Raw genomic sequence first — 26,648 nt, 5'->3', positions numbered from 1 at the left:
AGCTTATGAATTTGGGGCTTAATATGATTTTCCACTAACAAGTTCTGTACCCCCTCCAGAGTGCTAAAGCCAGTGTGTAGATCAGCAAAGTAACACAGAACATATGAGGCAAGTTAATATTAAACTTGAAGGAAAACTATACAAATTATATTGTTTAAATAAACAAAAAAGCACTCTAGTTGAAAAGGGCTTACATATGATTTATTGCGAACACTTAACCAGCATGTTTACATTTTTGCTCTTAACCCCACTTGCAGCATTTGTTTGGTGGTGGTGTGGTGTTGGTTACAGTATTAATAAAGTCATGAATTAAAAATCCACTAGATATTGGTAAGGAATGGCTCTAAATACTTTGTGTCTTCTGTTTTTATTAAATGTCTAAAAAATGCAGAATCTTGTCCAGAAGGAGTAATAAGTCACAGGCAAATAACTTGAAGAGTTAGACGAATATCTCTTTTTAAGCATAAGTAAAGAAAGAACCTGGTTAATTAAAAACAACAATATGTTCTTCATTCTTAGAAATAATTCTGTTACAAAACACTACTTCCATGTATATTTTTTTAAAAGTCAGTATAAATTTCTTTGTTAGGCTCAAAGTAATCTTTTGAAGGAGGTCAAAGAGAGAATAAATATTGGAACACTGGAAGAATTAATTTTTTTAGAAAAATCATGAAGACTCCTTTCCTGGGAAGGAAGGAAGGAAGGAAGGAAGGAAGGAAGGAAGGAAGGAAGGAAGGAAGGAAGGAAGGGAGGAAGGAATTGTCCTTTAATATTTAAATATCTCATGCCTAAATGACATTCTCTAGGATTCTAGGCTTGACCAAAAACCTTCATGTTTCATACAATTTCTAATGTGGTTTTACATACTTGTTCTCAATGTAAGAGTCAGCAGAGATATATAATTGATCGAATCAGCATAGAAAGCCTTAGAATTATTTACCTACAGAACTGGATATCAAACACAGCATCTTGCAATGTTTTCCAGTAAAGAGAAATGAGTTATCTCACATTTTACAGATGAGGTCTATCGAAAAATAAAAGAGGAAGTATTTCTATAGCAGACATTCACACTAACCACCAAGAAAACCACACCAGATGCCCATGAGGATCTAAACTCACTCCAAAGATTGCCCAGGTCGCCTACCATGGATGACTTCAGGACCCTCACATCAGGAAGTGCTCTGCTTTCCTGGAACAGAGAAGAACTTTGGATGGATCCTCAGGCTCACCAGAGAGGAGGGATAGCATATATGTGAGCCCCCACACACCACTATATTTCTGAAACAGCCGTACAAACCAGAATTATTTTAACTGTGTTGTCCAACTGCTCCATCTAATGTCAGTTAAAGCTAAACATGAACTAATAGAAGAAAGACTTCTGGTATCTATCCTTAACTTTTATAGTAGAAATATTTATGTAAAAAACTTCATTGAAAAATATATTGCTAAATTACTCCATAAAATTATTATTTGCTAATAACATAACTTACCAAAAGTTACTATATCTAGAATAAAATAAAAGTTTAAAATATCTATGAATTAATCTTCAAATGTTAATGTCTGTATCCTTACAATGTTACAAGACAGATGCTAAAAAAAAAATCATCATTCTATTTGTAAAGGTCAAGGAAATGTATCTCAGGGACAGCCAAACACACGCTTATTGCTTTTATCAACCCTGGCCCTCCGTCAAGAACAAACATTCCTGGTTCATTTAAAAAAGAATAATTTTCTTATTTGGCACAGAGTTATGACAAATTTCATACTTAATTAAATTTCCAAAAGACACCACATTAAAATTCAAATTATGGCTAACTCCGCCAGTGTGGCTGATGGTGAAAGTGGAGAAATGCAACTCTAAACATGTCAGGTACACAGAAAATGGCTTCACTTTAAAACTTAAGTTTATCCTTCCAAATTACTAGGTAATCAGCAGCAACGTGACTGAGTGACTATACCTGAACTTTATTTCCATTTGTTTTTATATAAACGCGTTGGTAGTCAGTCAAGTTCACTGTGTCCTCTGGAAATCTAACCATACAGAAAACCAGGTATGACAGAATATATACTACTTAATATATGCAAAGGAGTCCTGAGAGCAAAACATTAAAGGTTAAAGGAGGAGGTAACTTCTCTTTAAGGCTGGAAGAAGAAATTTGAGAAACTTAAAATGGGGAGGTTCTAAAAACCCTGACAAAATGATATCACTCCCACGTGGATAAAATGAACCTGGTCTGGAGAAGCTTGCTTAAGAATGTGCTGTTCAACCGTTCTTGACCGATGGTGAGCAGTACAATTGGCATCACAATTGGTTTATATCTGAACTTCGTCCTCTGCTTTAAGTTCATGGCACGTATCGCTTAGATGTGCTCCTAAGAAATCTCCATGCGACAACAGTGGAGTCATGGCAGGGGTCTGGGCTGTCAACAGGGAAAGAGATGGAGAAAAACTGGGAGTCATGGCTTCAGGCAGGGAACTGAGATGGTAGAGAAGGGGGGAGTGGGGGTATTTGTGAAGGCCCTGCCCTGAGGTCATGGCTGGCATTCTCGGTGGAACTGCTTTAATCCCGGGTTGGGCTACTGCTGTGATCAAAGGGGGTGGGAAAACAAAAGACTTCTTCTCCTTGGGAGTCCCAGGTTCATGTGAATGTTCGTCCTTCAGTTTTGCAATATCATTAAATACCGAGGCAAGAGGTTGGAACTTGGGTTCCCAACTGAGGAGATAATTCCAGTGATAGCTGCCTCTCCCATCATGACCCGAGGTTCTCTGTGTTGCGCATCTTGCTTCCGCATCACCTGAAATAAAGACTGGCTCTTTCCTGACCTCGGCCGGGATGTCCGCTTGGACCTCTCTCTTCCTTAGTGTCTGGGGCAGCGTATCATTTTGAATGTAGGCTGTGCCACAGCCTTCTCTTCCATCTCCTTCCTCGAGTGCATGGCTGGTTTCTGCTGTTACCACAGAGACCACCACGTCAGTTTCCCCAGACAAGCAGGAGAGCTGGTCCGAGTCCCTTGGGATTCCGGAGTCCGGCACCCTGGACTCCCGGTCACTCAGAGCTGAGCCAGAGTCCTTCCTGTAAGGGTGCTCATTGATCCTCTGGATCTCCTTATCTTCTGCCGTTTCTCCTTCCACGGAGCAGCGGCCACTGGAGTGTGAGTGCCGGTACAGATGTCCCACATCCTTTCCCATGATGCTTATTAAACTCAACCACTCCGGCGTGGAGTCGGCAGGCACCGCCTCCTCATTGCAGTCATCTGTCGTCTGGAAGGGTTTGAGCACGCTGGCATCCCTGGTCAGTCTCAAACTGATATCTAAGGATGATGACGTTTTCTTGTCTCCGTAACTGTTGCCTGCATCTTTTTGTTTATGTCTTACAATCAGGATAGTCAGAAGGATGATGAGTAACAGAAACACTAAAAAGGAGACGGCGAGGCTGATTGAGAAGCGGCTAGCTGACACCGCCGAGCCTTTTCCTTCCGAGGCAAAAGACACGTTCACGAAAACAGTACAAGATGCGACCTTAGAGTCCTGTTTAGGGCTACGAGCGATTATTTTCATTTCAATCATGTCTTCTTTGCTGACTTGACTTCTTATGAGGGGAAGGGCTCTAGTCAAATAAATATTTCCATTCGTTTTATTTACTGAAAAGAAAGGAGATGGAGTTTCAAGGGAGTAAAGAATAACACCATCGGTACCAGCGTCTGCATCTGATGCTTCCACTCTGCCAATCAACTGTCTTATGTTATAGTTTTCTGGGAGGTTGAAAAAATATTGATCTTGAGTGAAAATGGGTTCAAACTCATCTATCCCCTCAATCTCGACCCAAACCATTAAGGAGGCTGTGGAGTCACCTTTGTCTTTTGCCTGAATCGTGAGGCAGTATCTATTGTCATTTTCATAGTCAAGGACTTGCTTAGCATGAATATCCCCCGTCAGAGGGTCAATGAGGAAGGGATCATGGTCAGGAGGTGCTCTATGAGTGGCAGGACAGGGGGATAAAATAGAATAGGTCAATTCTCCATAAGGACCTGCGTCAAAATCCAAAGCATTTACAGAACATATGGTGGAGAACACAGGCAGATTTTCAGGAACAACACAGTTCAATCTTGGAAACAGAAACAGAGGTTCATGATCATTATCATCTAGGATACTGACAAACACAACTGCAAAAGAAAAATGTTTCTTTTCTTCATCTGAAGCTTGGATGGTTAAAGTGAATTTTATTGTTTCTTCATAATCCAAAGGCTTAGTCAAATAAAGGACTCCAGTTCTCTCTTCTAAGTAAAAATGCCCCTTCTCATTCCCAGAGATGATGTGGTAGATGATTTCTGCATGTAAACCCACATCGCGGTCACTGGCTGACACCACGGTGATGTGACTCCCCAGAGGGGTACTTTCCTTGACATGCGCGTGATACGTCGGACTGTGGAATGTGGGTGGATTATCATTGACATCAAGCACTTCTATGGACACCGTGGCGGTGGAAGTCAGTGGAGGGCAGCCGTGGTCAGATGCCAGAATGACAAGCTTGTGCCTGGCAGATGCTTCTCTGTCCAGACTGTGAAGCAACACCAAATAACCAACCTGCTTAAAAGGATATTCTGAATGAAGGAAAGCAGTTTCCACGTCGAAATGGTTCTGCGAATTACCACTGATGATGGAATATTGAACATGTGTGTTTTCAGGGGCCCAGTCACGGTCAGTGGTTGAGAAGGTGACAAGCGTGCCTCCAATTTGAGCATCTTCGCTCAAGCTAAGGTCGTAATATTCTACTGCAAACGCAGGGGGGTGATCGTTCACATCTTGTATTCCTATCTCCACTGAGGTAAGAGCCCTCAGGTCAGGACTTCCACCATCGCTGGCTTCAACAAGAAACTGAACTGTTGATTTTTCATCCAGAAGTACTATGGGGTTGGTCGTAAATATCGTGCCTGAAAAATAAGATGTAGCGTTTCAACGCTGTGAAATTAAATTTTCGTGATCCATTTAGTTAGCAAATGTGTATCAAATATTTACTAATGCATTTGCTTAGTTGTTACTTAATTTACAACCAAGAGTAACTCCAAATAGAAAATTAAATTATATTTATACTTTTGTAACACTTAAGAGTCAGAAATAATATTCGTGACATTCACTCTACTTAATATGTGTGCTGCTTGCAGATAACTGCCATAAATTGGTCCTAGTTTTCTTTTTGTGTAGTAAGTTGTTCCATTGCTATTTATTCATCTTTATCAAGTTAAGCTATAATGTCTACTCACTGTTAAACTTTCTCTGTACAATGCTTAACTGCTCTAATCTGAAATCACTTGCTTAAATGCATTTCACAGCCACAAATGTCTTGCTCTATAAAAACACAAACAGCCTTGGAAAGCATCAAATAAACCAGAACCCACAATGTTTTTACTCAGTAGAGATGCTCAAATAATTTTTCCCCGTTTTCTTTGGTCCTTATTGAGTGTTATTACTGAACTTATGTACCTGGGCTTCAATGGAAGCTTTCAAACTCTAGTAACACAAAGTCCTCAGTACTCATTCGAAGCCTGGGATAACTACTTGAACTGTGCTTGGCTGGACTGACGGACTGGGTGTTTACTATATGGGGGTCTCTGAACCTCTGAGCCATCGCCAGCATTTAATCAATTCCTTTTGCTTGCCAGCCACTGAGATGCTGGGGAAGAGAAATAACACTGGTATTTGCTATCACAGCATTTGACATGAAGAGAAATAAGATGGTGGTGTTTATAATACTAGGGGGTGGGGATGGGGAGCTATTTTAGGAGCATTTGGAAAGGATTATTTCAGGTTTCCAGCCTGCAACTCAGACTCTGAACACTAAAACCACTATAAATAACTCACCATTCCTAGGATCAATGGAGAATTCTGTGGAAGAGGAAATAATTCTGTAGGAAATGTACTCGTTGCTCTCTGAGTCTGTGGCTGCCACAGTCAGCACAGAGCACCCCACAGGCACCGATTCTGGAATGGTGACCTGAGGAGCAAAAACAGAGAAATGGATGTTGTGCTACAAGACTACAGATATTCTCATGCACAGGGCCAAAATGTGAGATCATTTTATTTATTTTGCTTGTGGAAAGTTCACAGTGAACTTGACTTTATTAGCTATGTTTATTTACAGAGTTGACATATTAAGACGATTATGTTGTGGTCCCAGAATTCAGAAAAAAATATTTTAAAAAGATTAATTCAGTTTCTATTTTCATTATGAAAAAATTTCCTTCTAAATTATTTCTGTGTGGTAGAAGATAGTTAATACATTCAGTAATATATTATTACTTATATACATTATCTGATTTAACTAGCCTTTACAGGAGATCATTACTTAGGTTAATTTCTCTCCTGGGTTTACACAGAAACCTAGCATGTGCTACATTCAAGAGTCCAAAAGCCCATTTCCAAGTACTTAGCTGAATGCTATCATTGTTCTCATTTCTATAAACATACACTATGCCCTAAAGACTAAAATTTCCACTTTACAGTTTTGTTCATAATTTTTTTCTGCAAAATGTTAATCAATACCCCCAAATATTCTAAAACTATGCCTAGGAAAGAAAAAGGTTTCCCAAATTAACTGCAGATAATCTACCTTAGGCTACAATAGGTCACATTATTGTCTTATTTGTGGCCTTGAAAACATTTGGAAAGTTCCAATTGTTATAAACAACAGGGTCCTGATTCCTAAAAACTAGGAAAATGATAACATAGTTTCATATGATGACATATTATACATACTTAAGAAACTAGGTGGAATGGTATATGCAATTTCATATATACTTCTATCCTCCATGATATTAAATAAAAAACCCTCAGCATCAACTTAAGCTCTAAAAACAGGGACTGCTGTCTGTCTAAATTAGTCTGTCCACAATGGTAGGCTTACATTGTTTCCCATTCTTTCCAGCTTGGGCTGTTTCAGCATCTCTGCAAGCTATTTACCTGGTAAGAATCTTGAGAAAACACTGGTGGGTTATCATTGACGTCCAACACATGGACAATGAGTGCTCCCTCTGTGTGGTGCACCGAATCAGAAATTTGGATAAGCAGCTCATATTCAGTAGCTTCTTCAAAATTCAATGTTTTCACTAGCACCACCACCCCAGTGTGCTGATCAATAGCAAACTTTGTTCCAGGATTACTCTGTTTGGCGAAACTGAAGATGAAAGCTGGATTCAAATCCACATCATGAACTGATATTCGAGTCACAATTACACCAGGCAAAGCATCTGAAATAGTCATGACCAATGTCAGTCTCCATTAAAATTCATCCTTTGAAATATCTCTTGAATAGTTCAATCCAAGCTTTTTTATATTTATTTCAAGTCCAACACGATTTGCTTTTTCTTGGCATGATTTCTCATACAAAGCTCATTATAAACTAAACAAAAACTTTGAAGAATTTATAAGCCCAATAAAAGTGAAATTTTACCACTGAATTGAGAATTGAGGAGGTAGGGTAGAGTCAATTTTTATATTACATTTTTCCTTGTATGCTTACAACATACTCCCAGGACCAAGAAACATTCCAAGCCACTTATTTGTACTATATAGATTCTGTATCAAAATCATATATTCATGGGGGTATGGGTGGGAAGAAGATTATTACCAAAAACACTAATAAAAAACAACATTTTGAAAAGTAGACAAGATTGAAATAAAAATGTTTGGATACCAAACTTAGGAATAGATGCTTAGTTCTTTGGCACTTATCTTGCAAACATTTCTTTTGGAGTGACATATACATTGCTTCCTTTTCTTAAAATATGACTCTTAAACCTCAGAGGGAAGGTAGGGGAGGGTAAGGGGGAGAGATCAACCAAAGGACTTATATGCAAGCATATAGGCCTAACCAATGGACACAGACAACAGGGGGTTGAGGGCATGAGTGGGGGGAATGGGAGGTAATGTGGGGATAAGGACACATATGTAATAACTTAATCAATAAAAAATTTAAAAAAATAAATAGAAAGAGAGAAAAAAGGATCGATACTATAGAAAGCCGAAGTATACATAGCACTAGTTATGAAAACAAATCTTTAGTATTATTTACACACAAAAATAATCACAAAAGAGATGACATGCTCAATGCCTCACACTGTATGTATCCTCTAGCCTAAACTGCTGTGAAAGGGATTTTGTTTTTTAGCTTACATGTATAGTACAGGTAGAAAGAAGATGCCAAGGTATTCAGAATAATTCCACTGCATGTAAGACTCCTGGTTTTCATATTCAAGCATGAACATTCTTGATGTTCACCAACCACATCTTAACCCGTTCAGTATGTTTTGGTTTATGTTGTTCGTTCCTGTGATATACAGGGTGTCCCCCCAAAATATATACACACACTTTGAATAATTATAAAGTGCTTATTAAAATACATTTCATTTTCAAAATTGAGCTATCAGCTGTTAGAGTGTCTATACATTTTTTGGGATACCCTGTGTTTATATTGGGCACCCTGCTGCATTTTTATGCATATGCCTGTACTTTAGCATAAAAGCACATGAAAATCTATCAAACAGGCAGGAAAGAAAACTGAAGAATTTTTTTATTGATAGAATATTTTAGGATATTTAGAATATCTGGAGATATCCCTATATATACAAATTTCTGGAATATTATCATCTGTGAGCAGTGATGGTTATAATTTGTTTGGAAAGGAGACATAAAATGTTAGGAACACTGTAGGACTAAATTTAGTATTAATAGTACAAGGAGAGAGAGGCAAGTGAGGGGCCACACTATTTGGGACTTCAATTATAAAGCTTGGGTTGCATTTTATCACTAGAGTCTTTGATCACAGGCAACTTTGGGATCATAATCTATTGAGTCATCATATATCCCAGAGGCCCAAACAATTAAGATTAATCAGCATATCACATACAATTTTGTATTTGCAGCCTCTACCACGAATGGTGTAAAATTTTTCTGCAGATGATTACACGAGAGGAAAATGATGACTTTGTATGATGAACACCAATCCCCTTCACTTATTACTTATTAATATATGGCAAAGACTGACAAAGTTATCAGCCTGAGAGTGCTTCTTCTCAGAGGAGTTTTAGGATGATTATTAGTCAACAAAATGTGCTTCTTCACAGAGCAAATTTCATTCTTAAATATGTCACACAAAAAGAACCCAAGTGCAATGGCGGTCTGAGCATGGGGACTAACATCATGCTTATCGGAATGTAAATCCCAGCTTCAACATTTAACTTCTTTGACATTTGATAAACTTTTGACCATCCGTATTCTATTCTTTAAAATAAAGATGAAAACTCTGTTGCATGGTTGTTTAGAATTAGTATTCATACTTAATACAGGACCTGGCTGAAAATATGGTAGATGAGATTATACAAGTTAATCAAAACCACTATTCCACATTGCCACACTCACTTTCTGCAATTTCCACTGCTTCAAGGGGGAGAAAAGCCGGGGCATTGTCATTTACATCAGTCACCTGTATCTTGACCACACTTGTACCCGAAAGCCTGGGCATCCCTTTATCTGTGGCTTGCACAATCAAACTGGTTTGGAAAAGAATCAAGAAAAACAACATAAATATCAAATTTCCAGTTGAAAATTTAAAAATGAGCTGACTAGCTACATTTCTTCCTCTTCCTGGCTTTTTCTAAATGATATCATTTCAAATTTATTTCATAAGAATAGTAGTCTGAAATTTATTTATTTATTTTTGACATGTTTAGAGAGGCAAATCCAGCAAACCACCAGGACTCTTGAGGCATCTGGATCAAAACAATGCAGCATTTCTGGGAAACAGACATCAAATTCCTTTTTACTAAGAACAACCTAAAACATACAAAAACCAGTACCTGCTGCATATTTTTATTTTACTGTATCAACAAAAGTTACAGCCACCAAATGATTTTTTTATATTGATATTTTTTTCAGGCCCAAATAGCAAAAAAAAATAAATAAAAAAAAATCAAAATTGTAGAATTGAAAGAGGAAATCACTGTGATTAGTACACATACAAAAAAAATGCATGGTTGGATAGGACTATAAAGTAGACGTGAAAGTACATGATCTGAAAGAATTCACACATCGTGATTCAACCTCTCTTGGATGATGATACAACTAGCTTATCCAGCAACCAAGTTAGAAAATTTATTAGTGTCTTCAACTTCTCCCTTTCTGTCACCACCCTTCCAACACCCAACTAATTATGAGTCTTATAGATTTTACCTCCTACGTATCACTTGAATTAGTGATCTCATCCATTTCACCCCTTCCTTCAGAGTTTCAGAAAGGCTGATCAACCATCCTACTTTGCCAGGGACTAAAGGGTTTCCTAGGACATGAGACTTTCAGATTTTTTTAAAACCAGACAGCTCTGGGCAAACCAGGATAAGTTGGTTCTGGAGCCTCATCATCTTTACCAGAATGGTGTGTATTCATTATATCCTTTCTCATCTGGAGTGCTTATTTACTCACCAATCTCCCCACTGCAAGTCTCATCTGCTTCTATCCAACCCCCACATTGCAACTCAATTGTTCTATCTAAAAACCTGACTCCCTATTTAAAACCTTTCCTTGTCTCTCCATGTCTCCAAGAGGAAGTCCAATCCTTGAGCATGTACAATGCCCTTCTGTGATCTGTCTTCTGCCTGGAATCCTGTCCCTACACCCTTTGGTCTATAGTTTTCACTGACCTCTCATTTGATTTGGATGTCCCTCTCTGTCCCATAGCACCCTGTACATTCTTCTGCCATACAATCATTAGCCTTTGTTCTTAATGATTTATTTTTCAGCCTTTCCCATAACTGCTTAGAGGGCCAGTTGGCTACCTTCTCTGGTTTTCTTTAATATATGTTGAGTACTGGTTTCTCAAGATTTTTTCAAGATTATAAGTGTACTATAACACAGAGCCAGGATTTAAGCCCAGGTCTTGCTTGACTGGATAGCTTGTGTTCTACTATATAGACTAGTATGATCTTCCTTCAACTTCCCTCTCTTGCTGTGTATATATAACTCCTTAATGTGTAACCATTAGCTCATTTTTCACTCTCCTCTAAACACTGGTAGCTGAGTAATAAAGTGAGTTGTCAATCAGAAGATGATCTTTATTTCAGAGGCGGTATTAGTCTTAGCCAGCTGTTGATGCTACCTTTTGAGAAACTGAGTCTTGGAAGTTGACACACTTCTACTCTCTTTTCCATTGTTAGCTTACCTAATAAGTCTTCTTTCTTTTCAACCTTATATTCAAAAATGATGTAAGATAAGCATCAACTCTTTCTTGGTTTAAATTCCACTTAATAGCAAACGATTACTGTTTATCACCATTCATGAAGCACACAGGCTGCCTTTAACAATATCAAAGTTGGAACAACTATATATATAAAAGCCTAAGCAACCTGCCAACCAGCCAACCAGCTGGTAGCTATGACACGCAATGACCAGCAGGGAAAAGACGCTCAACACAGGAGCTGCTGAGCGATAGCAACTTTTCAGAGTGCCCTCTCACATTCGGGGACCCCTCAGGGGATGTCGGACTGCCAGTTTTGGCCCGATCTCCATAGGCCAGGCCGAGGGACCCTACCTGCCAGAGGGACCCCACTCACTCCAGACACCCTTTAAGCCCCAGCGCCACCCCAGGTGCGGCCGGCCGACCACCTTCTAATTAATTTCTTTCCAATGTGCAGGAATCCATGCTCCGGGCCTCTAGTCAGTATACAATGACTTGAGTTTCACACTTCTGGAGCCTAGGAATAATTCCATGTGGAAAGTTTGTTTTGTTAGTATGAACGTAAGTCAGATACATATGGAAGTGTTTTACTAAAAATAATGAACTCATAATGTTCCCTGGCCCTGCTGCCGGCCCTTCCCCAATGTCATACTAAAGTCTCGGCCAAGACATCAAAGTTATGTCTCCTTCCTCCACCAAAGCCATAACCGCCCTTCACAACATTACAACTTCAGGGGTTCTATGTCATTCTGATGTCAGGTTAAAAAAAACTGGGATTCTTTGATATAGAGAAAAATATATGATTCAGTTTCAAAATGAAAGGACAACTAAAAGGTTTCTCAATGGCTTAAAAAAATTAAAAATTATAAAGGCAGATCCACTGAGATTCTACACACAACCTGTGTGAGACCTCAAGTTCCTTATGATAGCTCCTTGACAGCCTTTGTGGAATATTGGTTGTAGCCAGTCCAACTGGCTCCATGTTTTAGGGCTGCTACCCTAATGAGTATTACCAGTAGCGACTATCAATGAGACTGGCCCCTCTCAAAGAAAAAAGAACTCTCTACATGTATTGTCATTTGTATGTTATCCTAAAAAGTAGTCTACTTCCTCTCTGCTTCATCTGAAAGTAAAGTGTGTTGGTCAGGAAGCCCCTCCAGCCCACTCAGAGGTTTCAGTGACTTTGCTATTGCCTCACTCAGAACCAAAGATCATCAGTTACTTACAGAAAGTCTCCAACATGAAAATGCAAGTGCGAAATAGACAAAGAGAAGAAATGAGCCCAAGGGAAACAGAGATCCCGAAAGAACAAAAGAAAATGTAAAAACAATTCTAATTAATGTCCTTTAAGAGGCATCCAAAGATGATGCATGTATATATACATTAAGAATGAGATGCTATGGAAAGTTCAAAGGTCAAGAATGAACGTTTGGAAATAAAAATATGAACAATGTCCAAAAATGTTTAACTAGAGCAAAAAGAAAGTTTAGAAGGTTAAAATTAAGGTATTCCCCCTGAAAAAAAAAATAACAAAAATAAACCAACACACAAAACAAAAAATAGAAAATAGGAAATAAAATATTATTGACAAAGAATTGATCCAGAAGTCCAACTATTGATTGAATAAGGTCTAGGACAAAGGAACAGGGCAAAGCAAGCACACAAAACAAAACAGAAAAAAAGAAGAAAAATTATTAATGAAATAAGAGAAAACTAGAAAGATTTCTCCTTATCCAAAGAGCAGACCAAGGGCTCAGCACAAGGAAAGGCCCAAATCACAGTATATAATCACAAAATTTCTAAACATTAGAGATAAAGAAAATAACCTGAGAACTCCCACAGAGAAGGAAAAACAAATCCTGTACAAAACACATCATTAGGATGGCACCAAACTTCTCAACAGCAACACCGGGCTTTAAAAGATAAGAGAATACCTTCAAAATTCTAAAAAAATAAAAATAAAAATCAACTTCTATACTATCCATTGTATAAATCACATGTGCGAGTAGAATATAGGTGCTCTTAGATACTCAAGAACTCACAGAATTTACTTCCCTGGCCAAAGTTACCGGAAGAAAAAACTAAAAACGACAAAGACCTGGGGTCTGGAACATGAGCTGAATTTAGGAGAGCAATAAAGCAAAGCCATGAAATACCCAGCTTTGCTGAGGCTCAGAAAGCTACTGCAGATTGCTAATGCTAGACCAGGAGGGCAGAAAGCAGCAGGAACAGGTGTGGAAGCAACAAAGAGGGCTTGATAGAATATTCGATATGGGAGGCATTTGAGGCGGAAAAGATGGCTGGGCATGACGGAGCTACTGGAGCACTGTCAAGGAATACATAGATGTAGGGAATTGAGTGAGCAAAAAAGAAAGATAATTCATTAACTTTGGAGCAGGGGGAGGTTAAGAAAGGAAACATGAGTATGACATGGCTCTGAAGTGAACATTTATAGAATTATATAATGTAACCACTGATTACTAAGTAAATGAAAACCAGTGAATGAATACAAAGACAGAATTGGATAAGAGAAAGTAAAAATATTAAATACACATCTGTTATGACAAGAAGTTGATAGATAATGCTTAAAATGATAAATTAAGACATATTGGTATTTATAATAATGGAGAAAACCAATTTAAAATGTCAGCCTCTGAGGGGGCTTTGGTGCTGGGATGGGTGAGGCAATGGTGGCTGGCTTTCTTCTTAGTCTGTTGATATACTCTATGCTACTACTGGGTTTTTTAAAAGTATATAGCTTGATAATAAAAACATTGGCCCTAAAGCATTACAAGGCTCCCAGGGATATCCAATTATCAACTTAAAAAGGGATAAATCTCTCCTTGTCAGTTATAAGTCAAGCAGTGGAAATGCTTTCAAATGATTCAAAGCGCATTTTTGCATGCTCATTCCTACACATGTGCTATCTCACAACTGCAAGCTGAAACTTATTTTATTATTATTTTATGTTTCTAAAATATTTTTTTCTGTTTTTTGTCTTATAAAAATACAGGTATGTACTTTTTAAATGGATTTTTAATTTTTTTAAAAAAGAGAGGAAAGGAAGGAGAGGGGGAGAGAGAGAGAAACATGGATGTGAGAAATAATGAATCAGCTGCCTCCTGCACGCCTCCTGCTGGGGATGGAACCCGCAACCTGGGCATGTGCCCTGACCAGGAATCCACTAGCAACCTTTCGGTACATGGGACAATGCTCATTCAACTGAGCCACACTGGCTAGGGCCGGTGTGTACTTTTAAGATTCATTCACATAATACAATAGGAATCCCTACTACGACTATTCGAGTGGATAAGAATCTCATTCTATCATTTACTGGCTACATAGTCTTGGCAACCCTTACCCCTGTGAACTTCAGTTTCCTTATTCTGTAAATCTAGAGTTTATTATGAGAATTCAACATGTAATGCAGGTGCACCATAAATTATTGTGATTGTTACTATGCTTCCTGCCATGGATTATAAGGGCACTTACTCAATGTTTTGAGCTCCTTGGAAACAAGAACTGTTTCATTTGGCTTTATTTCTCAAGCTCAGTAAACAGTTTTTAAAATAAGGAAATATCGGTCAGACAGAACTTACAGTCTGTTTTATAATTTGTCATTTTTTCTACTGAGTTTTCTTATATGAGGCTTAATATGAGGGCAAAAATTATTTAATTTTAATTTAATGCATTTATATTGAATAGAATCATAACTGACAATATCTTTTTTCCCCTTGTTTTATATTGTAAAACAGAGGATGGGAATTGAGAATATTTTCCTCATCAGACAAAATAACAATATTTCAAAAGTAAAGTTAAAAGCTAAATGACACTTTTCCCAAGGCATTCACTGGCCATCTAAGTAGACTAGGGAGAAATCATCCTGTATTTCCAACTTCCTTAAATATCAGAAAGAGCACTAAAGAGGAAAAAAAGCTACAAGGGAGAAGGGGAGGCCCTGACTTAGATAAGCAGAAGCTGTAAACTATTTCCTTGCCGTGGTGCTACTGGAGACTGTGTGTATGTGTATGTGCATGTGTGTGTATCTCTGTGGCCGTATGTGTAGAATTCACCTTCTCTCAGTTCTTCCAGCCTTGAGTTAAATTCTTTATAGAGAACTGGGGAGGGGCACTTTTAAATATTGGGACCAATTTAAATATTGGGAATATTGAAACTATGACATACATAGGAAAAACTGGAAGGAGTTAGATTTATTGGCTAATTAGACTCCATTGAGTAACAGAAAGTCTACAATCAAAATGCTTAGTTCCTGGCACACAGCTGCCTTTCGACAGTCTCTGAATTTGTAATCACCCAGATAGGAACTAGGCTAAGATTTACCTGCCATCATCTACGGAAAGAAAAGGCTTAATGCTTAAAATTACTATAGCAATAATCATGGCAGAGATAGGTTTAACATAGTTATACAATCAGTGTTAATATATTTATGCAGTAAGTATCATAACAATTGATGATAGTAAGATATTACCAAAAATCTGACTAGTTAATACAGGGTAAAGTCTTAAACTTTTAAAATACTTTTGAAGTAATGTTTTGAAATATTAAACAAAAAGAGCTGAAGATGAACTTTTAAAGTTTGGAAGTTTTTCGAGGTTAATTAATGCAATCCTCCCCGTAACAGATCTCAGTAATCAGCTCTCACTGCTCCACCACAGGAATATCCTACACGCTCCTCGTAAAGTATGAATGTAGCCAAGCCTAGGAGAATATTGACACTTAGGTCTTTTGTAAACCTGTACCCCCCAGCCCCCAATAGAAAGTCAGCTTGTACAGTGGAAACTGACAGAATCAGAATCCCTGGCTGCAAGTCCATGTTGGAACATTAAATGGTTCTGTGACCCTAAGCAATCCATTCTACGTCTGTTGACTTTTCAGTTAATAAGAAAACACTCAAGTTAACCTTCTGGGAGATAACTGGGAGGATTAACAGAGGCACTATATGTGCAAGGACTTTTGGAAGAACATACAGGAAATATGACAAAAAATATGAAGCATACTAAAATAAGTAATAAGAAAGTCAAGCATTTCTTTGACCCCCAGACTTCCCACATGAGCATTTCTCCAGAGACAAACAAGGTTAACAGTTTTTTATATTTTCTTCCTGACATGGTCCAGTCATGTGTGTGCGCTTCTGCTCAAATAGCACTATAGTGCACCTTGTTATTTCATTCACACAGACACATATCTTAGAGCTCTATCCTCATTAGCAGTAGAAATGTGCCTCTCTCTCTCTCTCTCTCTAAAAAATAGTTGACTTTTAGAGAGAGCAAGGAAGAGGGAGAGAGGGAGAGAGAGAGAGAGAGAGAGAGAGAGAGAGAGAGAGAGAGAGAGAGAGAATATGAGAGGGTAACATCGATCAGCTGCTCCTGCATGCCCCTTACTGAGGATTGAGCCCAAAACCCAGGCATGTGCCCTGACAGGAATGGAACCAGCAACCTTTCCATGCACAGGGTGACGCCCAAGCAACTAAGCCACACAGGTCAGGGCTTTCTCCTTTAAAGTCAGTTTCATTGTATTTCACAGAAGTCTTGGCTGTCATTCTTAAAGCAATCCCCATTCACAGCCATTTTAGGTTCCCTAGTCTTTTTCTTTTCCAGACTGAGGTGCCATAAATATCCCTGTATGTTTGGCTAGACTTTTGTAGCACTGACATTTTAAATACCTAGGAGACTTGTAACACTATGATTCTCTCTTTTATAGAATTCTGTATAAGTCTGGCATATCTTGGACTCTAGGCAAAAAAGTATTTAATGTTCCATGGGTGCTGTCAATACTATCATGTCTATTAAAACACAGTTCAAGGGCCCTGATGACAGGATTATAATTTCATACACAAAAAGAATAAAGAACTAAAAAGAGCAATGCCATTCAGTCTTCACCATTCTAAAAAAATAGTAAAAACAAACATTAGCAGAGTGCTCAATGGCTCATTAGACATTTGACGAATACTGATTTTTTAAAAGTCTCTGATTTAGTACTTAGCAGCATCATAAATTCAAGAAATCTTAAAATGAAAAGGAACATTAAAATTCTAATTGAATCACCTTTCCGAAGCTGGAAATACTTCCCAAGACTCTCCCAGTGATCATAAGTTGGATCAGAGGGAAAACACATTTTACAACTAAGCTTGTACAATAAATAGGCAGTCAAGCTCAAAGCAACAACAGTGTGGTCAGAAAGGAAGCAGATAGCTTATCAAATGGGCTGGAACCTGGGACAAACCTGTAGGAGCTGGTGAACTCGTAATCCAGAATCCCATTTGCCGTTATCACGCCGCTCCGCGCGTCAATCTGGAACAGCTGTGCTTGCTTGCCAGCGAGAATGGAATACTCGATGAGGCCGTGCAACCCGCTGTCCAGGTCGGCAGCAAAAACCTGTGAGGAAGCAACTCTTGCCTTAGATAAGGATTTCATCTGCAACAGGGGTTAAGTCTGTTTTTCAGAGAAATGCATTATGACAGAATTATAGACTGTCAAATACATTTAAAAAACAACCATTAAAGCAACACTAACAAACTGCTGAAGCTTACATTTCACTTTATAATAAAGTAAATAATGGGTTAGGAAGCAAGTCCGTGTTCTCATTCAAAGGATTCCCAGGGAACTTTCAGTAGAGTCTCATATGTCTACAGCTACAATTTAAGGCAAGAGGAAAATATAGTTGAAAAAAATCTAATTTGCTTAAAGTGTTGCCTGAAAAGGAATCCATATGTGGATTTTTTATATTACATTGAGAGTCTCTGTTTTAAAGGATCTTTAAATAGAGGAAACAAAGTCTAGATTTAGTGCTAAAAAAATTCCCCCTGATCCTTTAGGTGACAAATTATCAAAGTAGTGCTGAGGATGAAAGTTTTGCATCAGCCTCCATGAAGAGATATCATTTAGGCCTATTTTGATGTACATTGATTCATGGTAATCCACACACACACGCACAAACGTCTTTCTGTTACCTGTATGATAGGAGCATTGTGAAACTGGCCTTCAGGCACTGATACTTGGTAAATGCTTTGCCCAAAGCGTGGGAAATTATCATTCACATCTTGTATCAAGATGACTATTTTGCTGTAGGCTCTATGCCCACTGCTTTCAGCTAAAACGATGAGTTGTACTTCATTTCTGACTTCAAAATCAAGAAACCTGGGTTCTTTCACAGTGAGTTCTCCTATTTTTATTCCCAGGGAGAAAACAAAATAAAAGAAGTTGATATTGTAGTTATTATTTTAAAAGTTCCAAATCATCTTTGCCTTATGTACTCCTATGCTCACCTGTCCCTTTTTTCAAAGCCCCATGTTGGCTGGCCTCCCTCCTCTATTGACTGGAGTCATTGTGAAAAAGGTTGAGAGCATGCAGATATTCAAGGTTCAAACATGTAGGAGGGAAAGAAACTGTAAAATATCTGCACTCTTGAAGCTGTCTCTTAAATCCTCTTTCTCTCTCCATAATTGGTCCATCACCATGCCTGGGAAATCTACCAGATATTTCTTGAATCTACCTTTCTTTATCTCCACTGCTGCTGCCCTCCTCTATCCACTGGCATTTCCCATTTTGTCCCCTGAATTAATCACTTAACTGGTCTCCCCATCAACCCAATTCCCATTCTGAATCCTATATAATAAAACCCTAATATGCAAATCAACCGGTTGCTATGTTGCCCACTGACCACCAGGGGGCAGATGCTCAACGCAGGAGCTTCCCCCCAGGTGGTCATTGCGCTCCCACAGGGGGAGTGCCGCTCAGCCAGAAGCTGGGCTCACGGCTGACGAGCGTAGCGGTAATGGCGGGAGCCTCTCTTGCCTCTGCTGCAGGTGGGCAGTAAGGAGTGAGGGTCCCAGACTGCAGGCAGACATCCCCCAAGAAGTCCCAGACTGTGAGAGGGCGCAGGCTGGGCTGAGAGAGGAACGCCCCCCCGCCCCCCGCCCAGTGCACAAATTTCATGCACCAGGACTCTAGTTAAATAATAAAAAACAACATTGTCATTGCCCTGTATAAAACCCTACAATGGCTTTCCACAGTGATTATGATCAATTTCAGCATTTTTAACCTCCAAAGGACTTCTCCCGCCTCAGAAATCTCACCATGTCCTTCTCCACCTGTCTCTGCTCTGGTCATAACACTCATAAGTATTCTGTTCCTCAAATGCTCATTTCAGAGTTGCCATGTACGCTTTTCCATCAGCCTCGAACAGTCCCCACGCCTGTGCTTCCTCAGAGATCTTTCCAGACCACCCATCCCCGTGCCATCACTGTCAGCCCCCAGTGGACTCTCACAAACACGTGCTGTGCTTTGTTCACCTGCTTCAGTCTAGTAGTTACTCCTCAGGATTTAGGGTTCTGCAAGGTGAGGAGGGCTACCTGCCTCTTACACCATCATATCCCCAGGACCCAGCTCAAGGTCTGGCTTACAGCAAGCCCTTGTATGCAAAGCATAACCAGGCTCGGGAAAGTGGCCCTGAGGGGTTATGCCATGTTCAAGTTCCTCCCTCAAATTAAGAAATTCCTATCCTGATATAATTTCTTCCTTTGGTTTCTATTCTATCTTTTCCTCCCAACCCACTTCAACTAAATTGCTTACTGAATTTAATGTTATTATTATTATTTTTATGATGATGATTTACTTGGTTCTCAATGTCAGAGATTCCATCGAATGGGGATTTGCTGAATGAGCATTGATTTGGAGTTCGAGGAACCTGAAACCAAGCGTAGGTCGTAGACCTGGATACTTAATTTAGGCAAGTTACCTGGTTCCACCACCACTAACTCTGTGGCCTGGAGTCAGTTACTCAGGTTCTCCAGAGCCGAGTCTCCCCTTCTGTAGAATGGGGATATGAATAGTGACTTCACAGGGTGGCTGTGAGAAGTCACGCAGTGCATACTTAGAATGTTTCTTTGTAGTCGGATGGTGTAGATCCCAGTGTTGTACCCACATCTCTCTTCCCCTTCATCACTAGACATAGATTTAATATCGTTACAAGGTCTGAATTTAGAAAGAGAAAATTAAGTAGCCTCAGACTGTTAGAAAAATTCTATCTCTGGTGAAACAGCCTGCTTCTGGAAGCCACAGTTCTTAGTGCTCTAGCTGAACCCGTTTCCTAGGTAACCATCCTAACCCAAGAAATATGCTAACTTTGATACTGGGTATTTTGGAGGGGGTTTTATAGCTTCTATTCTGTAACTAAGAGAAATTAAATATTTATATTCTATATGAAGAACTCACTATATTATCAAATTTAAAATTTCATAAAATCACTTTCATTTATTATCATCAGATTTAGTTACCAATTCGGATCGAAAGGCAAATTACTTTTACAAACCACAGTCTGATGTTACCAACACCCCTGACAAAATTTAGAACAGCTTTAACCATTGGCAGCTGGAGAATCATTAAGGTGCATTTTGATGGGCAGGGAATGAAGGGAGCTGGTCTGTAGAAACCTTCATGAAACAAGGGAGGAGCCCCCACCCCCAAATGGCAGAGGAACCCCAGTCCGAGGTGGGTGCAAAGGTCTCATCTGGAGCCCTGTCTCCACCGAGCAGGGCACTCAGCTTGCTATCATGTGCTGTTACCACTGGTAAAGGAGAAACACAATGGAAATGCAACACTAAATTGCCAGTGTCACTGAGTAGAAAGTGTGCCAATTACAGTGCAGATCAAAGTGGGGTTTTTAATAAAAGGCTTGTGTTTGGGCTTTGATAATTGGAATTTTGAACTTGGAATGGTTCTGCAGCTCTAATGCTTTCCTTGCTTGATTTTTATTTTTGGCATAATAATTGGCATATGCTGCGAAAGTTATGCAAGTGGAAAAGACAATAACCAGTCTGTGAGATAATTCACGGCTGGCGCACCTACCAGATCCACATTTTGCCTTGGATGATATATGCATATTTTTCTCAGAGACAGCAAGGGTTTTCTGTCACTGGTGAGATGAAAGTCCTCCTGGGCTCTGTCTAAGAGGATGGGCTGGAGTCCATGTTTTCCTTAGAGGAAGGGCCTCACACACCAACTTCATGTTCATTCTCATATGTTAGAGCGCCAGTTACACAACTTGAGAATGAAACTGTAGGAATATCTCCCTTCTGATATATCTACATATATAGCTTTTGTCCAAGTTACAAAATGCACATAAAAATGAGATTATGAATCTTCAAATGCTAAGTGTTTGATAGCACACTCAGGTGACTTGAGTCCATTACAAATGGTGCACATGCGTATCGTATATACAACTAGAGTGTGATAAATATTTATGTTATCCCCAAGCTTTTAAACTCTCTCCCGTTAAAGCTACGCCCGTGAAACATTGAAAGTTTGATCATTTTTGTTTTATGTCAATCTACCAAGTAATGAAATGAATACTACCATCTGTTATTGACATACACATTAGTCAAACTCCCAAATTCCTGCTGGTTTGGACAGTGAGTAGTAGATGTTTTTAAGCTAAAGTGACAAGAAGTTTGGATACAAAAGTAAACCTTTGGTTTGTGACTACGAACACAGGGAAAACTCTGGCAAGGATGGATAGAAAGCACAGTGCCCACCAGAGGTCCATCTAATCATAACTTATGTAGCCAATAACTAATAAAATGGTTTTCTCCCATTTTTACCGTCAAGTGACCACAACTTAAATGCCATTGATTTAATCATACATACCAGTTTTCTCTTTTAACTGGTATGCAATTTAATGTACATACATTCATATAATATTTAGATATAAGTTTAATGATTATTCAACAAAAGTAGCTTAAAAGATAAATTTAATATCATACTTAATAATTTTAAAAAATGTTTCTTGGCAGCAATATGATAAAATATATATTGAAATGTCTTCATGATAAAAAAACTAAAATGCTTGATAAATTTTTTTTGTGTGTGTGTGTGTGTATTGAAATGCATTACTGAGTTGATACAGTAGTAGGGAATCCTCAGAGGACAAAACAACAACAAACCCACAAACTCATAGACACAGACAACAGTCTGATGGTGGCCAGAGGGGACGGAGGTGGTAGAAGAGGGTAAAGGAGGGATAATGGTGATAGAAAGAGACTTAACTTGGGCTAGCGAACATGCAATACAATATACAGATGATTTATTTATAGAATTGTATACCTGAAACCTATATAATGTTATTAACCAATGTCACCCCAATAAATTTAATAAAAAGTAAAATAGAAACCATAAATAAATAAGTGAAAACAGTAACCCAGGAAGGTAAGCAATCACTAAAATCCCATTTGTGTTGAAAGGATTTCTAACACAACTTCCTTCTTTGAGATTAATCTCTGATAGCTGCACAGACTCTAGAAAAACAAGGGAAGAAGCCTGAACTATGAAAGGTGAAAAGTCTAATAGGAAAATCAGAATAAAGCTATAAACCCAAAGGCTCCAAATGAGTGATCAATGTTATCACTGTTATATATATTAAAAGTGGACGCACAGAAACTTGCTTTTCTTGACTGTGTGTTGACTGGAAGGGTGGGGGGAAAGTGTCTGCCAATACTTCATTGATGATGCTTCCGATGGCTCTTTGCCTGTCACCCTTTAACCAAAGGATGGGGTGAAGTGATGAAGATTCCTAGCAGACTACCTCAGAAAGCTCCTGACTAAAGGCTGCTGGATCAAAAAGTCAAACCACTACCCTGGACAGGAAAGCATTTACTTAAGAAATTACCCTATCTCAATTTTTCCCATGTGCATGTATTACAGATGAAATAAGGCAGTTGTATGGTAATATAGAAATTATTAAAAACATACTTCTTAAGCTAAAAAAAAACAACATACTTCTTGAGGGTTGACAACGAAGTTGTAGATACGTATCTACTACATAGTTGTTAGTAAAAAACAGTATGTTTTAAATAATCAATTGGTATTCATTTAAAACACAATAATGGTCTTGTTAAAGCTAAATTTAATACATGCTGTATTTGGAAGTAATTTCTTTACCACGATATAGAAACCTTTCCAGCTGTCCTCTCTTGCTGCATCATTGACATTCAGTGGCAAATTGGAAGAATCTGATGATGATTCCCTCAGGCTAGACATGTGCTTATTTTCAATTCAATGCAAATATCAGTGATCTTTCTACTATATCTCCAATTCTCCCACACAGATGAGTTCATTATGAGTAGAGACTAATTTATCTAAAAAATTCAGAGTAGGATAGGAACCATCTAATTTGGAAATGTAAAGAATAGAATTCTTAGCAAGAACATGTGAACAAGTAAATAGTTCTTGATTTCCCACAAATTCTCATCTGCTACCATAAAAAACTTTGTTTACCTTTTAAATTATTTACCTATAACAATTTCTACCTTTTCAATTTTGTTTCCTTTGGAGAAGTATTTATTACTCGTAACATTACATGATGCAGGAAGTAAAGTTGTTATTGGGGCGAGAAGACCTACCTGAGTTGGAGCACAGGGAAAAAACTCCATCTTCATTTCCACTAAAAATTGAATATTTAATGCTGTCTTGAATTGACTCCGAAGCAAAAGCTTTTACAGTCACGACAGAACTACCTGTAAAATTGAGGTTAAAAAAAGAATTTTAGGAAAAGAAAATTTCAGGGAAAAACAAAAACAAACACTGGGTACTTATTATTTGCCTACTACATTTTCATGTGTTCATTCATTCAGTGATTACTTACTGAGTGACTTCAATAAGCCAATCTGATGCTAGCTGCTGGGGAACTAGTGACAAGCAAAATAGAAAAGATCTCTATGTATGGTGGTTATTAACTGATGAGGACACAGGCAACAAGCCAGTAAACAAATACATAATCAAGGTAGATTTCATATGTGCTAAGTTCCTTGGAAAGAAATAAACAAGATTATATGATAGGAAACACTTCGGTTGAGAGGGATACAGATACTCTTTTGGAGAGGCCTCAGAGGTGTGACCTTGTAGTTGACCCTTGAAGCATGAGAAGCCATAGAAAGAATCTGCCACACCAGCACGACCAAGGGTGATCCCAGGTGGGGGGGTGAAAGGATTAAGGAAAAGCAGACAAGAGAATAATAGCTGGGTCTCAGTGGGACGCTGCCTCCCTGAAGAGGAGACAAGGCCAGCACAAGCCGTGTCTTTATTTTATAGCAGATGCCACGAGGCAAAGTAGGGGCGTGATCACATTGTTTACAGCATTCTCGTGAGTTTCAACCTCACTCAACTACATGCACCCGAACTCTATCACAAGGCACGTGGGGCTACGTGTTCGGACCATAGGTTCAAGCTTACAACCATAGCTGTTGGCTATAATTGTGCTTGGAGGGCCCTGCCCTCCAGCTGGGACTTGCACGTGGCAATGAGAGGACCCTGTCCTCTCATTAGTCCGAGGCTTGAACCTGGGCAAAACACCGTAACCGCGCCCCCACAAAAGAAGTGGAAGAAAAGGATTCCAGGAGAAGAATAGCAATTACAAAAACCCTGGGCTGGGAAAGGGCTCAGTTTGGTGAAGCACAGTGAGTAGGGGAAAAGGAAGAAGGTAAAGATAGCATCTAGATAGGCAGGGATCATATTTTAATCTAAGTACAGTGGGAAGTAATGGAAGCATTGTAAGGAATGAAGTAAAATAATCTGATTTACTTTTAAAATATGTCATTCTGAATGCTGTGTGAAGAACAAAGAGGGGTAAGAATAGAGCAGAGAGACCAATTAAGGTAATACTGCAATAGTCCAAACAAGAGACAATAACCTAGGATTGTGGGAGAAGAGATGGAAAGAACTACAGAGATTAAAGACATATTTTGATGCACTTCCTTGAACATTAAGTGGAATGTGGGAAAGGAGGTAACAGGAGTATAAATATTAGAAATCTTCCCTTAACCAGTTTCCACTACAGTTTTAGGTAAAAGCAACCCAATTAGAGGGCAACCAAGTTCTTAATTGCATAATATCAATTCATTGGAGAATTGCTTAAGTACTGCAGTAGTCAAGAGAGAACTTAGAGGGGAAAAAAAAAAAACTCCACAGAAATGGAGTTAGATGTAGGAATTAGAGAGGAAAGAAGGAAGCCATTTTGGGTTATAGGAAACAGACTGATTACCAGCATGGAAGAAGAAATATCAAGGACTGATAATGGCAATATGATACTTGGTGTGATTAGAACTTGGACTTCACTGGAAGGGTTCCCAAGAATCCATTTGGGCCCCAAGTTAGCTTTGTTGCTGCTCACCTCTTTGCTTCCTGTCCTACTTGTCCATCTGTCACCCTCATATGACTATCTATATAACTAATATATATATATATATATATATATATATATATATATATATATATACACACACACACACACACACACACACATATACATATATATTTAATCCTCACTGGAGGATATCTTTGTTTATTTTTTTGTTTGTTTTTGAGAGACTGAGGGAGGGAGAGAGAGAGAGAGAAAGAGAGAGAGGTGGATGTGAGAGAGAAGCATCAATTGGTTGCCTCTTGTACATGCCCCAACCGGGGACTGAACTCGCAACCTGGGTATTTGCCCTGACTATAATTTAAAACCACGACCTTTTGGTGTACGGGACAATGTTCCAACCAACTGAGCCACAATGGCCAAGGCTAAAAATATTTTTTATTTAATAAACTTTAAGTTAAAATTTACATATAACATACATATATTTCAAGTATACAGTTCTAAGAGATTTGATAACTATATACACCTGTATAACTACCATCATGATCAAGATATATAATATTTCTATCACTCCAAAAAGCTCCCTCATGCTCTTTTATAGTCAGTTTATCTCACTTCTGGTTCCAGGTAATTACTGATCTGCATTCTATAACTCTAGATTAGTGTTGCCTTTAAAATTTCATATAATAGCACCTGCAAATAAAAAGTGGCTATCTCTCTCGCCAAACCGGTTTGGCTCAGTGGATAGAGCGTCAGCATATGGACTCAAGGGTCCCAGGTTCGATTCCAGTCAAGGACATGTACCTTGGTTGTGGGCACATCCCCAGTGGGAAGTGTGCAGGAGGCAGCTGGTTGATGTTTCTCTCTCATCGTTGTTTCTAACTCTCTGTCCCTCTCCCTTCCTCTCTGTAAAAAAATCAATAAAATATATTTTTTTAAAAAAGTGGCTATCTCCTTGTTTAGCATACTTGAGAATCAAGCATGCTGTTCTGTGTAACAAAAGTTTGTGTCTTTCACTGAAAAAAGAGATAGAGGAAGACATAAACAAATGGAAGAATATACTGTGTCCATTGATTGGTAGAATCAATATCATTAAAATGTCCACACTACCCAAAGCAATCTATAAATTCAATGCATTAAAATACCAATGGCATATTTCACAGACCTAGAACAAACTCTACAAAAATTCATATGGAACAAAAAAAGACCCCAAATAGCCACAGCAATCTTGAGAAAGAAGAACAAGGTTGAAGGGATCACAATACCAGATATCAAG

The 26,648-nt window shown here is 38.6% G+C and overlaps 1 protein-coding gene across 1 annotated transcript in view; it reads right to left on the bottom strand.

Moving 5' to 3' along the window:
• Window positions 1-1,491: 1,491 nt before the first annotated feature.
• Window positions 1,492-26,648, bottom strand: part of DCHS2 (dachsous cadherin-related 2) — a 191,308-nt gene continuing 166,151 nt past the window's right edge. The window contains exons 14-20 of the mRNA XM_059697793.1: window positions 23,640-23,753; window positions 18,195-18,406; window positions 17,468-17,619; window positions 9,415-9,545; window positions 6,958-7,244; window positions 5,860-5,992; window positions 1,492-4,931 (exon numbers count right to left, since the gene is read on the bottom strand). Of these exons, the coding sequence (XP_059553776.1) occupies window positions 2,314-4,931; window positions 5,860-5,992; window positions 6,958-7,244; window positions 9,415-9,545; window positions 17,468-17,619; window positions 18,195-18,406; window positions 23,640-23,753 (3,647 nt within the window). The 3' untranslated portion in view covers window positions 1,492-2,313. The remainder of the gene's footprint in view (window positions 4,932-5,859; window positions 5,993-6,957; window positions 7,245-9,414; window positions 9,546-17,467; window positions 17,620-18,194; window positions 18,407-23,639; window positions 23,754-26,648) is intronic.

Source organism: Myotis daubentonii, chromosome 5, assembly GCF_963259705.1.
Source record: "Myotis daubentonii chromosome 5, mMyoDau2.1, whole genome shotgun sequence".
NCBI lineage: Eukaryota > Metazoa > Chordata > Mammalia > Chiroptera > Vespertilionidae > Myotis > Myotis daubentonii.
The sequence above is the reverse complement of the archived record's forward strand: the minus strand, read 5'-3'. Positions and strand labels throughout refer to the sequence as shown.